Source organism: Astyanax mexicanus, chromosome 19 (genome assembly GCF_023375975.1).
Source record: "Astyanax mexicanus isolate ESR-SI-001 chromosome 19, AstMex3_surface, whole genome shotgun sequence".
Classification (NCBI taxonomy): Eukaryota; Metazoa; Chordata; class Actinopteri; order Characiformes; family Acestrorhamphidae; genus Astyanax; species Astyanax mexicanus.
The window spans coordinates 22,646,223-22,661,008 of NC_064426.1; the positions used below are offsets into that span (position 1 = coordinate 22,646,223).

Sequence of the window (14,786 nt, forward strand, 5' to 3'; positions counted from 1 at the left end):
GTTCTGCTGACCTGATGTAGTTCTGATGTGATCTGAAGTTCATCATTGCTAGGTGGCAGTAGTGTTACATGTTTACTCTGAAGAGACTCAGTGAGGGTGTACTGTAGATACTAGGTGTTGTAGTTTGGGTATTGAAGGCAAAAAATATACACACTGATCCAAACCTTAAATTCCACAGTATGTGGAATCCATCAGTCTATCAGTGTGGATGTTGTTGTTCAGTGTGCACTGTGTAGAATAATGGTGAATTTGTCTGAATACATTTTGAGAACCTAATGAAATACAATTTTATTACTCTTTTATACATTATATTAATTATACTACTACACAAAAGTAAGTTAACAAACTAATTAATAAAGAACTATTAGGTACACATTGTAAATATGTCTTAGAAACGGTTATGCAATACACAAAAAGCAGTCTGACTTTTGTTTAATGTTAGTATCTGATTTTTTTTTTATTGAGTTATATTTCATTTATTAATTTTGTTGCTTGTATCTTTTTCCATTTTCATTATTATTTTAACAAACTAATGGATTTTATCCATCTTCTAAATACTTTTTTATCTTTTTATTTTATTTCTATTGTTAACTTTCTTTATATTCTTAGTGTTATTATTGGCTACTTCTTTTTTAGTCTTCTGTTATTTTTTATTTGTGTTAATATTTTTATTATTCTAATTGTTTATCTCTTCATTTGACTGTTTAAATTCTAGCCTTTCCACTTATCCTTTTATTCTGGATTATTTCTTTTTAATTTCTTCTTAATTAAATTTTAATTGTTTGTTAGTTTTTCTAATGCTTTTGCTGTTTTTTATGATGTTCCTTATTTTAGCTTAGCCTGAATATATACTTCATTTTAAGTTTAATTTTAAAAGTTTTCAGTCGCTTTAAATTGTAAATTCTCAGCTGCAGTGGATATAAGGGTTTCCCTCAATGTATTTCTGAGTGAAAATAAAGATTGATTGACTAAAACACACCATGTGTAGCATAATCTGTTTTCCATAATCTGCACATGTACAATATGTTCAATATCACCACTATTTATTTACATTGGTCACTGCTTACCAAGACTCATCTTATCTCATCTCACTTAACAGCCAGGGCAGGTTTTCCTTTCAGTCATCCAGCCTTGATGAGGAATGTTGATTTTCAGGTTTGGAGCAGACCAGCCAATGGTTGTAAAGAATAAAGTATAAGGTGTGTGGTTTGGATATGAGTTGGATAAGTAGGTTCATCTCTTCTTCCAGATTTGTCTGTGGACATGTCAGTTGTCATGGCCGTTGCTGAAGAAGGTAAGAAGCTGCTACTCATCAAATTAATCCAGCAGAGGTGGGAACTGTGAATTTACAACAGGACACTGGAGATATTAAAAGCATTTTAGACAGAAGGACAATGTGAAATTAAGAGTTAACGATGTTCACATTATTAGTGTTACATGTAGTTTTATTTTATTTTCTATTTTTCTTGATGTCAGTGGAATATTTAGTAAAATTTTCAGAGGGGTCATTATCAGAATACTGTCCTTCAAAACTTACATGATAAGCTGCATAATAAGGTGGACAATTTTAGTGCAAATTGGCATTTGATGATACGTAGTTGACCTAAAGTTGCAAACATGTTAAATGTGTTCATTGTAATCTTGTTCTGTTTCAAGTATAATGGATTTTTAATTTTCTAGAGTTATTTTAATTAAAACAGCTTAAGATTTAAGACTGGTTTATGTAACACATCTTTAGAAAGTTTACAACCATCCCCTTACAGATAACAAAGAAAACTTTCTTGATTTTATAACCTTGTAGAATGCCTAGGCAGTAGAAAAGAAAGACATACGTGTGCCTGCAAATGTAAAAAAAAAAAAAAAGTTTGATGAGGTAAAAAAAAAGGCAAATCAGTCATATCAGTTGCGAAGGCACATGGGATATGCCATTTAACACTGAGCAGATACTGCAAATCACTGCAAAAGCTGAGAGACCAGGGCTCCAGTGATCTTCCCTGTGTAACAGGGTTTTGTTTCTTTTGTCTATTAGCTACAGCTTAGCATGTGTTACAACCATTGATGATATAGTTACTTTGAAAAAGTAATCTGATTACTGATTGCTGATTACTCCTTTAAAAAGTAACGTATTACTTTATGGATTACTTGATTTTAAAAGTAACTAAGTTACTTTACAAGTTACTTTATTAGTTACTTTCAGCAGCTGCAGACACCACCTCCCGCCGCCTTAAAAATATAAATCATAAATCATAATCTCTAGACATTTAAAGTTGAACTATTTTTATAAAAAATAAAATATGGTCTTTCTTGATTTCACTTAACATAAATGTAAGTGAAAATATAAAATATAAAATAAAGAAAGTATTTCTTGACCTTACATACTGTAAAACTGAACATTGAACCTGTTGTTCTCAGCAGGGCAGCAAGGAGTGGTTTTAAAAAACAAAACCATGTATATCGGGGTGTCCAAACTACAGCCTGTGGGCCATTTGCGGCCCATTTCCTTTTTTGGAGCGGCCCACGAGATATATTAGAAATAGAATAAAAGTTGGCACGCTGTTAAGCAGTCTCACGTTATAGTTTTTATAACGTGAGATTCAAAGCTTGAACGCTAGGTGTCAGAAACGGGCCAAAGAGTCGGAGAGGGTGCGCATTTCTAGCGCAGAAAAACGGGGTAAAAGAGTCTAAAAGCGGAGAGAGTGCGCATTCCTAGCGCACAAAAACGGGGTAAAAGAGTCTAAACGCGGAGGGAGTGCGCATTTCTAGCGCAGAAAAACGGGGTAAAAAAGTCTAAAAGTGGAGAGAGTGCGCATTTCTAGCGCAGAAAAACGGGGTAAAAGAGTCTAAAAGCGGAGAGGGTGCGCATTTCTAGCGCAGAAAAACAGGGTAAAAGAGTCTAAAAGTGGAGAGAGTGCGCATTCCTAGCGCACAAAAACGGGGTAAAAGAGTCTAAACGCGGAGGGAGTGCGCATTTCTAGCGCAGAAAAATGGGGTAAAAAAGTCTAAAAGTGGAGAGAGTGCACATTTCTAGCGCAGAAAAACGGGGTAAAAGAGTCTAAAAGCAGAGAGGGTGCGCATTTCTAGCGCAGAAAAAGGGGGTAAAAGAGTCTAAACGCGGAGAGAGTGCGCATTCCTAGCGCAGAAAAAGGGGGTAAAAGAGTCTAAACGCGGAGAGAGTGCGCATTTCTAGCTTCATTGATGTGGAAGGGAGCGCTGTGTGTGTGTGTGTTCCTTACTAGTGTCACATAATGCGCCTTATAATCTGGTGCACTTTATGTATGAAAATAGACCAGAAAGTAGACGTTCATCGATAGTTTGCATTATAATCTGTTGTGCCTCATTGTGTGAAAAATGTGTATGTTGTATGGTAATACTGCACATTTATATGTACCATACTGAAAATATTTACATTATTACATTATTTTATCTTTCTACAAGAAACAGCTTTTTCATTTTTAACATCTTTTTCAAGCACTTCCACAAGATCATCGTTTAGTGTAGAATCTCTTAATCAAAATCCTTTACTCCAACAGAAATGAAAGAGATACACCTTCAAATGGAGGAAAAACCTGGTGAAGCTTCATCTACCGCCACAGTGTGAGTTCAGTAATTCTTAATTAATATGTTTTTATTTTTCCCTACTTAAATCCATAACTTGTCATCTAACGTATTTATGTTCTGTTTTTTATTGTAGTGTTGATGGATCCAAAGTGAAGTTCTCAGCCATCTGCAGTAAGTTTCTCCTTCTCTTTTATCTTAAAACTGATATGTTTTTTTCAGCCCAAAAGTATGTGGAAATATAAATATCACATGCACATATATTTGCTTAAAATTTAATTCCAATACAATGAGATTTAAGGTGGATTTAGGTGGCGAAACCTTTTAACACATTTAGTGCTATGTATTTCAATGCTGTGAAAACGTGTTTTCCCCCTACAGATTTATTTTGTTTTTGCTTTTTTATCATACTTACATTTTTCATATTAACAAACACATTTTAATATCAAACAAAGACAACCTGAGTAAATATAAACAGCATTTTTCTAAATGATAATTTTATTTATTATGGGAAAAACCTCTATAAATACCGGCTCAGCCCTGTGTGAAAAAAGTATTTGCCCCATAAAACCTAATAGCTCGGCAACAACTGCAGTCAAGCTTTGGCATTAACTGGCAATGAGTTTCCCATCTCTGTGGAGGAATTTTGGTCCACTGTTCTTGTTTTAATTCAGACACATTGGAGGGTTTTTAAACATGAGAAGCCCCTTTAAGATCATCCACAGAATCTCAAACGGACTTTGACCAGGCCACTCCAATTTTTTTTTAAAGCTATTAAGAGATGGACTTGTTTGTGTGCTTTGGATCATTGTGCAGAACCCAAGTACACCTGAGCTTGAGAACACAAACTGATAGACAGACATTTTATTTAAGATTTTCTGGTAGAGAACAGAATTCATGGTTTCATCTGTTACAGCAGGTTGTCTGGGTCCCAAGGCAGCAAAGCAGCCACAGACCATCACACTACACCCATCATGTTTTACGTTCAGTATGATGTTCTTTTTCTGAAATTCTGTGTTAGTTTTATGCCAGAGAACTCACACTTTTCAAAAAGTTTCCCTCGTAAGTTCACAGTCCAAAGTCCTATTATTGATTCAGTGACACTGATCCTAACTGAGGCAAGTGAAACATTTGTTTGTTTTTTTTAGATGTTATTCTGGGTTCTTTTGGGACCTCCTGGATGAGTTGTCCATGCCCTTTTGGAGTATTTTTGGGAGGCCAGCCACCAGTGTACTATATTTTCTCCAATTGTGAATAATCACACTCTCACTGTGGTCCGCTGGAGTCCTAAAGCCTTCTAAATTACTTTGTAACCTTTTCCAGGCTGATAGATCAGTTAGTGACTTTGTTACTAATCTGTTCTTGAATTTCTTCATATTGGGGCATAATGTGTTGCTTTTTAGGATCTTTTAGCTTCTTCGTGTTGTCTAAAAGATTCTATTTAAGTGATTCCTTCAAGTCTGGCAGTAATCAAGCCTATTTGTTGCTAGTGAAACTGAACTATTTTTTTTTTCTTAATAATTTAAATAATTTAAAAACAGGTTTTTGTATTTACTCAGGTTATCTTTGTCTGGTATTAAGGTTTGTTTAATAATCTGAAAAATGTAAAGGGGGATGTTAACTTTATGGACATAGTGTTGGTGAGGGAAAATGTCAGTGGTTGACAGTATGACAGTGTCCAGGTTTTTTGTCAGACATAGGTGGCAACCCCACACTTTTAACATGTTTTTGTCACGGTAACAGCCTCTGAAGCCTGCAGGGCTTACTTCCGTTTAGTCACAAGTATGGAGTGAAGTCAGAGACTGATACTGGCCGATCAGGTCTTGCAGGCCGTTTTGCAGGCCATTAACATATTGGGGTGGGGTGGAGATAAAGGCTTTGTGCATGCCAGTCATCTTCTACTTTTACAGAAAAGAACTACTTAAAAGTTGTTTGTAGCTTTGGAGTTTAAGAAGGTTTTCCAGAAACAGGCGCAAGTTGTTCAGGCACGCAGTTTTAATTCATTGAGATTGAGTGACGGGGTAGGGTGGGGATAAAGGCTTTGTGCAGGCCAGCCACACTCTTCCATTTCTTTATAGACCTAGGTAGAGACTGCATAGTTGTTTGCTTGTTTCTATAACTCTAGAAGTGGCTGAAGGTGCTTATTAGGTATGTAAATTAGGTGTGTAAATACAGTACTTCTACACATGTGAGTTATTAACGACCTGTCACTCTTCTCCTAACTTTGTGGTTACTGTCAAAACACAACCTAATTTTCTTACATTCTGAGCTAACAACTGTAGGGTGTATTGGTCCAAAACCAGTTCAACAGATATGATAAAAATGTTGTCACTTGTTGACTAGGGTCTAGAACTTCTGCTTAACCGTTTTGTAAAAGCTGTCAAACCTAACTCTCTTATCTACTTGTGCCATTTCCAAAATTTTCAGTAGACATAAAGTATGTTAGGCTATATTTTTGGTAGAATATTATTTTTTATTTTTAACATCTTATTAAAATCATGTTATTGTTTTAGAGGTTTTAATAAATACATTTATGATAAACTTTGTTAAACAACATGTTATTATTTCTTTTTGCAATTTTTGTTCTGTTACAGTGTGTCATCTTAAGGTTTTTATAGGGGTGTATTATTAAAAAAAATAGGCTTTCATTTATTTATTTTATTATTGACCCAAAAAAATGCTATTTTTTGGTGAGGATATTAAGGGTTAATTAAGAAACTGTTAAGATTGTTCTTCTTATTTAAAAAAAATCTCTTTGCTTTTTCCAAGTTTACAGTGCCTCGTTTTAAATTTTATGGTCCTCAGAATTTTATCAATGAAGTGTGGAGTGACTTTGAGCTTGTTAATGGTGTATAAATAGTGATTTCTTTACATGAGCATCACTATGCCCCTATCACTAGCCTGTTGGGAGTATTGTCTAAGATTAGGTTACATTGTTTGAATTTACTATTCCACCTTAAATGCTATTACGGTGACACACAGCCTTCAGGCTGAAGATGAACTTAACGTGGAACAGATTATTATATACAGTTTGATGTGGAATGTTTGTAACTTCTTTAAGCACTTATCATTTTCTTCAATCTTAGTGTAACATATGCACCTTTTTTAAGGTGGAAGACAAAGTATAAACATATGAACAATAAACTAAAAAGCTTCATACTCTGGTGGCTGCAGTATAGAGGAACTAGTTGCTCATACAAGTAATATTTATGCAGTGAATAAATACTATATATTTTTTTTCTTTTTGTAGAACATTAATTAAATTTTTAAGCCAAGAAAACTGCTAAAAGATAAGGCTTTATGAACCAGCCCAAAGGTTTGACACAGGATTAATTACTCAAAGCCTTGTTGAATGCTTCTCACTAGTGACACCTGCTGTGCAAAGGGAATACATGACAGACTAATTAATCCAAAGAGAGAGAGAGAGAGAGTACCACATTTTTTGCACTATAAAGCACACTGGATTATAAAGTAATAATAATTCTTACAACAACAAAAAACGAGCACTGGATGTAAATCTACACAGATTTCTCTCCTAAAAGCTGTTAATTTGGGTGAGTAAAGTGCTTCTGTTTATTTACAGTAAACTAAGATTTACATATTTCCACTATAGCTGGAGCATTAGCGTTAGCAGCTAAGCGCTAATGCCTAACTGCCGCCCGACAGCGCTATACTGAGGAGCGCTGAGTGTTTCGGTAAGTCAGGGCGATATCAGTTAGCAGTTCGTCCCACGTAGCTTGTTTTAAAACAGTAAATGCGCAGGGTACAGTCCAATATCCTCAAACTCTGAATGCCAAATGCTGCCGGAGATCTAAAGTGAAGCTACTGTATAATGCTGTACTTCAGCAGAGTGCCTTTACTGCTCCTTAATACCTGACTGGTAAAATTCAAACATAAGGCGCACTGACAATTTTTGGGAAAATTTAAGTATTTTAAGTGCACCTTATAGTGCAAAAAATACTATATTCTGGAATAGGGCTGCCACGATTAGTCGACTAGTCACGATTATGTCGACTATTAAAATAGTCGTCGACTAATTTAATAGTCGATTAGTTGTTTTTTTTTTTCTTTGTTTTTCTCTCCAAACTGCTGCGACTGCCTTTCTGTCCTGGACGCACATGCGCAGTAGTGGAAACCGGGTTAGGTAGTGGACGACATCTCAGGACATTATACAGACAGGCTCTGGTTTCATGGCTACCCCGCTACAGAACTCAAAAGTGTGGGATCACCAAGAAAATAAAAGTGAAACGCGTGCAATGCAATATCTGCAATGAAGAACTTGCCTTCCTCGGCAGCACAACCGCGATGCACGAGCACCTGAAAAGGAGGCATGTTGTGGCTGATTAAATGACGAAGAAGCTAAATTGCTATTTAGCTGCTAAAATTAGCGTAAACAGAGCGTTAACTTAGTACTTAACTTACTCATCTTGATAGCTTTAAAACAGAGGTCACTAATAGGCGGACCGCGATCCGGATCCGGACCCAGACGTTGTCACAAATGCCGTCCCAAACCGATAAACTACAGAGAAGGATTTCATTCTGACAGTGGCTTCTGTTTTCAGTGCTTTTCGGTGCAGTAAACTCACAGATCAGTCATGTGTGGTGTAAAATCACCAAACGCTCTCCTCTGCCAATCAGATCTGTGCAGACCGCTGCCCTGTGTACGGTAATGTACACAATATCTGGACAGAGAGGCATTTTTTATTAATATACTTTTTTTTCATTATAGTTCAAACAACCTCACAGTTGAGATGTTTCATAAATGCCAGTGCCTTATCCTTATTTTACACAGTTGTTTACACTTTATGCTAAACAGTAAAATAATTGTCTGTTACAACAAGCTGCATATTTCATTAAAGGTTTAATGAACTATGATTTTAATTGTTTTTATTTTTAGTTAGCATATAGCTGAAATCTAATGTTGGTTGTATAATAGCAGCTGCATTCTATTGTGATAAACTGTGTTTTATATTCAATTAACGTATGATCCGATTAGTCGACTAATCATAAAAAATAATCGGTGATTAGTCGACTATAAAAATAATCGTTTGTGGCAGTAAAAGTGATTTAAACAAGATTGATGATGTACACTAACAATAAATGCGAGAGTGCTTATGGAACTTGGAATAAAGGACAGTAAAGGTGTTGAGGGGTTGAGGAGATTCTTTTTCTTTGATACAAACTCCCCAGCCTTATAGAAAGTACCATTTCATTGGCACTAAGGAGGCCAGAGTGCAAAGTGCCAGCTGATAGAAATGTGGATATTGAGGTTTTTATTTTCTCCAATATATAAGTGGATTTTAATGTCAACTCGTGCTGTGAGGCTTGAAGAAATAGTGCCAAATGGAAATGCAAACACTACCATGGAAAAATGAAAATGCAATCCACAAGATGCATTGCTTTCCCTCACTAACATGCAGAATATATGCCAAAATTAAATGTAAAACGATTATTACATTACATTTCACTGCACATGATCTCAGTGCAGTGAAATGCAATGTAATAGTGGGTTTGGATTTCTGCATGTTAGTTAGAAAAAATGGAAAGCATCTTATGGATTGCATTTACATTTTTCCACGGTAGTGTTTGCTTTTTCAATATGGCACTAATTATCACGGGTCCCACAGAATCTGAGGTCTTGTTTGTCTTTGGTTACATGATTTCTGTGGTAATGATATGAGCCTCGAACTGGGGTTTCATCAGGAAGGCCACTTTTTGCTTGACACAGGCTCCGACACCTCGCTTCAAATGTCGCATTACAACTGACAGATGTAGATTTTTGGGTGCTTTTAATGTATCATGTACAGACCCAAAATACGTATGGTAGAACCCAGTAGCATTGTATATGTTTTTGCAGAATTGAGTAGTGGTATGTGCCACATTGTGTAATGGATTTATCAATTACATACTGCAGACGTTATAGTAAGCAAGCAAAACATTAAGCATTGTAACTGAAGACCAGCCCGCACTGTACTGAAGACCAGCCTGACTGTACTGGTTTCCCTTTACACCATGAAGAAAAATACCTACCCACTCCAATTATATTACATAATTGTAAAATAATACATCCTGCTGAAGATAAATAGATGAATATTTTGTCCAACTAATTTTGCTTATGATTGTTTTGTTTGGTCTTTTTCTGTAGATATGTTAGCAGCGCTGTCCCTGGGACTGCTGGCCGGAGGCTGCATGGGAGATATGGGAATATCGATGGCCTGCTTCATAAAGGAAGCTGTACAAGGTCGAACCGAGCTCACAGCGATGGTGCCCAAACTTTACCCATTTATCAGCTCTTCGTATATCACCTATGTGTCTCTTCTTGGGGCTTCACTGGCATCAGGGGCTGGCTTCGCTTGTGGATACCAGATTTATAGTCTGAAGAGACAGAGCCAAAAAGATCCTGAAGCATCAGTGTCAGTGTCTTTAGCTCTGGCTGCATATGTGGTTGTTCTGGGAGTGGCGGTCACTGGAGCTGCAGTCGGAGCCGTTTTGGAATTTTCCTTTTCCAGTTTTATGTTGATCCCGTTTTCAGTGCATTCAGGTGCAGCATTTATACTAGGACAGACTGTGGTCAGCATAGTAGCATTTGCACTGTGTGCATGTTCCTCAGGCTTTTATTATGGCTGTGTTAGTGTTGTTACATTTTTTGTATTAAGTTTGTTAGTATTTTTGGAGTATGCACTGGCTGTACTGTCTTTCAGAACAGGGTCTGTTCTTTTCTTGGACATGGGGTCCATGTTACCCCTCATTCCTCCATCGCTGGTGTTTTGCATGCTTCATAAATTCCACAAAGTCCAGCTCAGCAAGGCAGCTGTGAAGATACCAACTGTCATGATTATCACAGTTCTCATTGCCAGGAGCTGCTTCCACGATAAAGACCAACCTTCAGTGCCATTTCTACATCCAGCCAACTTCACTCTACCTGATTTACACGTTCTGGAGCGCTTCTTTGTGATTGTGCTCGGTCTGCAGATGTTTCAGGCTTCGTGTGGGGCGGTGGTCTTCTCGTATTTCGTCAACAGAGAGGAGGCCATGGAGATCAGTGCAGGTGCAGTGTCTTTCGCTGCGGCAGGAGTCTTGGCAGTCTTAATGAAACTTTCTCCCATGCTCCCAGCTGGAGTATTATTAGGGGGTCTACTGGCTGTGTCTGGAGGGGTTGGAGCAGCACTCACTGCAGCAGGAGATCTGGGCCACAGATATGGAGGCCATGGCGGAAGAGCTGCAGCAGTTCTAATTGTTGCAGTTGGAGCTTTTCTGCCTTTAGTGGTTCATGATGTACAATTCGCCCTTATGGTGGCTCTCTGCACAGCTGCTATTCCAGCGTCACCTTTTGTACAGTTCTGTTTGGACTCTATTAACAGTTGCTTTGTCTGTGGAACATCGTCATGATCTGTTATCTGTTTTGTTTTGCTGCTGATGTATCTGTAGAAATAATATAACTGTTTACTGTAAATACACTGTAAATTTGCAATGTTTCAAAAAAGGTGTATTGTTTTTATATACTGATCAACACCTCCTTTATTTTTTTAGCTTTACTAAGGATATAGAAGCACTTTGTAGTTCTATATTAACAGACTGCAGTCCTGTGTCTGTTTCTCTGTGTACTTTATTATTGTCCGCCTTTCACTCTGTTATTCAACTGCATGGACCCCAAAGGACCACCACAGAGCATCTATTATTTGGTTGGTTTGTTATTCTTCAGAACTGCAGTGACACTATCATGGTGTTTATGTGTTAGTGTGTGTTGTGCTTGTGGTGCACTGGTGGTGCCACAGTGTGAATGAAAAGCATCTACTATTGTTCATCACCTCCAGGAACTCATTTAAGATGCTTAGAAAACTATTCAAGGTGATTCTACCTCATGAAGACACTGAGTTTAAAATAGCAAGACTGTGCAAATCTGTCATGGCTACTTTGACGAATCCAACATTGTTTTTTGTTCACTAAATAATTCTTGATGGTTTTCTTTATAGTTTGGATGCTGTTAGTGTTAATCTACAATGCAGAACATTTTCAACTACTAAATTTAAGATGTGTCCAAACTTTTTGAGTGGTACTGTATATTTATTTAAAATTATTTTATGAAAATGTAATTTAGGGCATGTTAGTGTTTCTTTTTTTATCATAAGGATGCAAAAAAATGCCTTTAACTTTGGTGCGTTCATATCTAACAGCGTGGCTCTTTGCACGTCTCAGCAGAGAATTCTGACCTGCACGTTCACGCTATAAAGGTACGCCAGCAGCTCATTTAAAGGAATGCTATTTTATACTTTATTCTGTTTCTTGTTGAGTTAAAAGTCAGGTTTGCACTCTGCAGCATGACACACATAGAAATGGACTCTTAAGATTGACTGTTGTCTAAGTTGTATTCAGTCAGTGGAGCACCTGCGTTTTCCGCTGATAAAATAGCAACACGCCAGAAATTTACCTGAACACACCTCACTTCCAGACCACCACGGCCATCAGCATTTATTCCTAATCCTCGATGCTATTTTAACAGCGCTGGCTCATGGCGTAAAAATAGACTGTTGACAGGGTATAAGATAGCAAAGAGCATTGCAATTGATTTGGGATGAGCTGGATCTTCACAGCATGAGGGAAAGCAGCAGCTATTGTTCAGCACCTCCAGGAACTCCTTTAAGAAAACTATTCCAGGTGGTTCTACCTCATGAAGACACTCACACTAAAAAAGAGAGGCATGATATAAGTACTTTCTGGTACTCAAAGGTACTCTTTTCATAATTGTACCCTCAAAGGTATAATACTGGTCTTTACAGGGTCAGATGTGTTCCCTCTGAAGTACAAAGTCTTTCCTAACAGCAGGAAGTACAGATTTGTCCCATTTAACCAGCCAAAAGCTACATTCGGTATTTTGGATCACTGTACTAATAAACAATATATTTTATTTATACATTTTTCATGTGAAAGCCAGACAATTTTGGATCATCAAGTTCTCGACTCATATTCAGTTGATGATAATGTTTATAATCTTTATCATTTTTACTAGTACGAAAAAACATGGGTACAAAAAGGACTTTCACTAAAAGGTTCTCAATTGTACCTCAATATAAAGTACAGTCCCAGGGACAAGCTTTGTACTCTTTTAAGTACAAATCTGTACTCATTTTTCTTAGTGTGCTGAGAAAATTTCAAGGGTGTGCAAATCTGTCTTTAAAGCTAAATGTGGCTGCTTATAGTAGAATAATCTAACGTTTAAAACATATACTGGTTTGTTTAAAACTGTTTGTTTATTGAATAATTCTGCATGTATAGCTTTAATATAGTCTTTAGAATTACATTCACAATTTAGAAAAAATCATAAACAGCAAGAAAACACATGGAATGAGAAGAGAACTTCTGGTTTTGAAATATCATTGCTTTACTTAGAAAGTTCACCATCACTAGATGGCAGCAGTGTTGTATCCTCACTCAAAAGACTTACTGACATCTGGGGAGAGGGTTGGATCATGAATGCCAGACTTACACAACACTGTTGAGGCTCAGGTCAGGGAATCCCAGTGTACTCTCGGTCACCACAGTAATAACCAGCTACAGTAATATTTACTATATTCTAGCTTATTTGGCTTTTTAAGCTCCAAAATGTCTCATAGGCAGTGATTATCACCTTCCATTGGGCAGATTTCAGCATAAATCCAATCATATGATCAATCAGATGATGTGATCCAGAACCTGAGAACTGACAGTCAGGCCTGCTGGCACCAGCGGAAGTCTGGAGCATCTGGCCAGCTGTGACTGGCTGGGCTGGTTGTGGTGTGAGGTGTGTCCGGTCCTGTGGGAGCCGTGAAAGTGACGTAGGATTGGGTGAGATCAGTGAGGGAAGCTGAGGGGATGACCTGACCTGGGTTGGGAGAGGAAGAGGAGGAGAAAGAGAGAGAGAGAGGAAAGGAAAAGGAGGGTGATCACCCTCTCGTTCCCACCGTACCCTGCCAGACACACACAGAAAGACTGTCCAGAAGTGTCCAGATGGCTGAATGTGGGGGAGATGTGACTGAAAGTTTTGTTCCCATCTTCATGGCACATTATTATACTATCATATGCAGAACTTTGGACACCCCTGCTTTAGTGACAATGGACTATGAATATTTTGCATGCATATTTTTGATAAAGCACTTTGTAGTTGGGTGTTTTTATTTGGGTGGTGGGTCATTCATTCTCAGCACTGCCGTGCAAAGGTGTGAAAAATATTGACATTTATTACTCAGGTAGAAGTGCAGATACTAGGGGTTTAAAATACTTATGTAGAAGTTGACGTATCAACTCAAACTTTTTAAATATTCCATATGTAGCCCTTAATAGATTTCATGTTTTTAATATTAATTCACAATGTAGAAAATAAATTAAATATAGAAAGAAAAAAAGAAAAAACATTAAATGAGAATGTGTCCAAACATTTGACTGGTACTGTGTATTAAAAAGTATATTAATACTAACAAGAATTTTATATAAGAAAAGAATTTAAGGTGGACAAAATATGGAAAAAATATTTTAATAAAAATAAATATATATCATGCCGTAGTTTTGAATTTTTGTAGAAATATTTGAACCCATTTTATAAAATGACAAATTAACAACTTGTTTAATTTTATGGTGTTAATATTAGGAAAATCGATGTGGACAACAATGCTTGTATATAAATATATGAAAAATACATATAAATATAAACCATTTTGGTTTCATATTGTAGCTTTTTATTGTAAAAAAATTGTGTAAAAATTGTAGTGTGGAAACATTACTAGTTTTATACAATGGATTTGATTTTATGGGGTAAAGTAAGATTAAAAATTTATTGTTTTTTTGGTTTATATGCCAATACATATTTTATAAGTGTGACCTTTAACTGTAAAATATTACAAGAATTAGCAGAAATAAATGACTTTACTTTTTAGCATTGTTCATTTTTCTCTCTTTTTTGTTGCTTGTCTATTTCCACGTAAAGTTAAAGTAATCTAATCACACTAAACTAAAATAAACTAAATTAAAAAAAATCTAAATGCACTGGACAAACTCATTTTCATTACATACAGTAATAAACAATATATAATTTAATTGTTAAATGTTAAAATTCTATTAAACATGCAAATTAAACTATACATAATATTAACATGAATTTTATATGGACAAGAATTTACAAAAAAAAATCATTTTACCAAAAAAAAAAAAAAGGTCACACACTAATATTTCTTTGGACCACCTTTATCTTTGATTGTGGC

General features: G+C 36.4%; 1 protein-coding gene across 2 annotated transcripts; it reads left to right on the top strand.

Moving 5' to 3' along the window:
• The first annotated feature begins 1,201 nt into the window (after positions 1-1,201).
• Positions 1,202-11,597, top strand: LOC103044883 (uncharacterized). Of its 2 annotated transcripts, XM_015602526.3 has the most exons (4): positions 1,202-1,294; positions 3,531-3,594; positions 3,692-3,729; positions 9,701-11,597. In XM_015602526.3, the coding sequence occupies exons 1-4, from the start codon at positions 1,264-1,266 to the stop codon at positions 10,942-10,944; spliced, it is 1,377 nt and encodes a 458-aa protein (XP_015458012.3). In that variant the 5' UTR covers positions 1,202-1,263; the 3' UTR covers positions 10,945-11,597. The 2 variants fall into 2 exon arrangements, with proteins under 2 accessions (XP_015458012.3, XP_049324168.1); XM_049468211.1 differs by lacking the exons at positions 1,202-1,294; positions 3,531-3,594; positions 3,692-3,729 and adding an exon at positions 6,943-7,109.
• The last annotated feature ends 3,189 nt before the right edge of the window (positions 11,598-14,786 follow it).

Bases quoted from the DNA above. Each gene is read 5' to 3' on its own strand.
- LOC103044883 (XM_015602526.3), top strand. From the start codon at position 1,264: ATGTCAGTTGTCATGGCCGTTGCTGAAGAAG. The intron at 3,595-3,691 runs GTGAGTTCAGTA...TTTTTATTGTAG, and splicing joins GCTTCATCTACCGCCACAGT to TGTTGATGGATCCAAAGTGA. The intron at 3,730-9,700 runs GTAAGTTTCTCC...CTTTTTCTGTAG, and splicing joins GAAGTTCTCAGCCATCTGCA to ATATGTTAGCAGCGCTGTCC.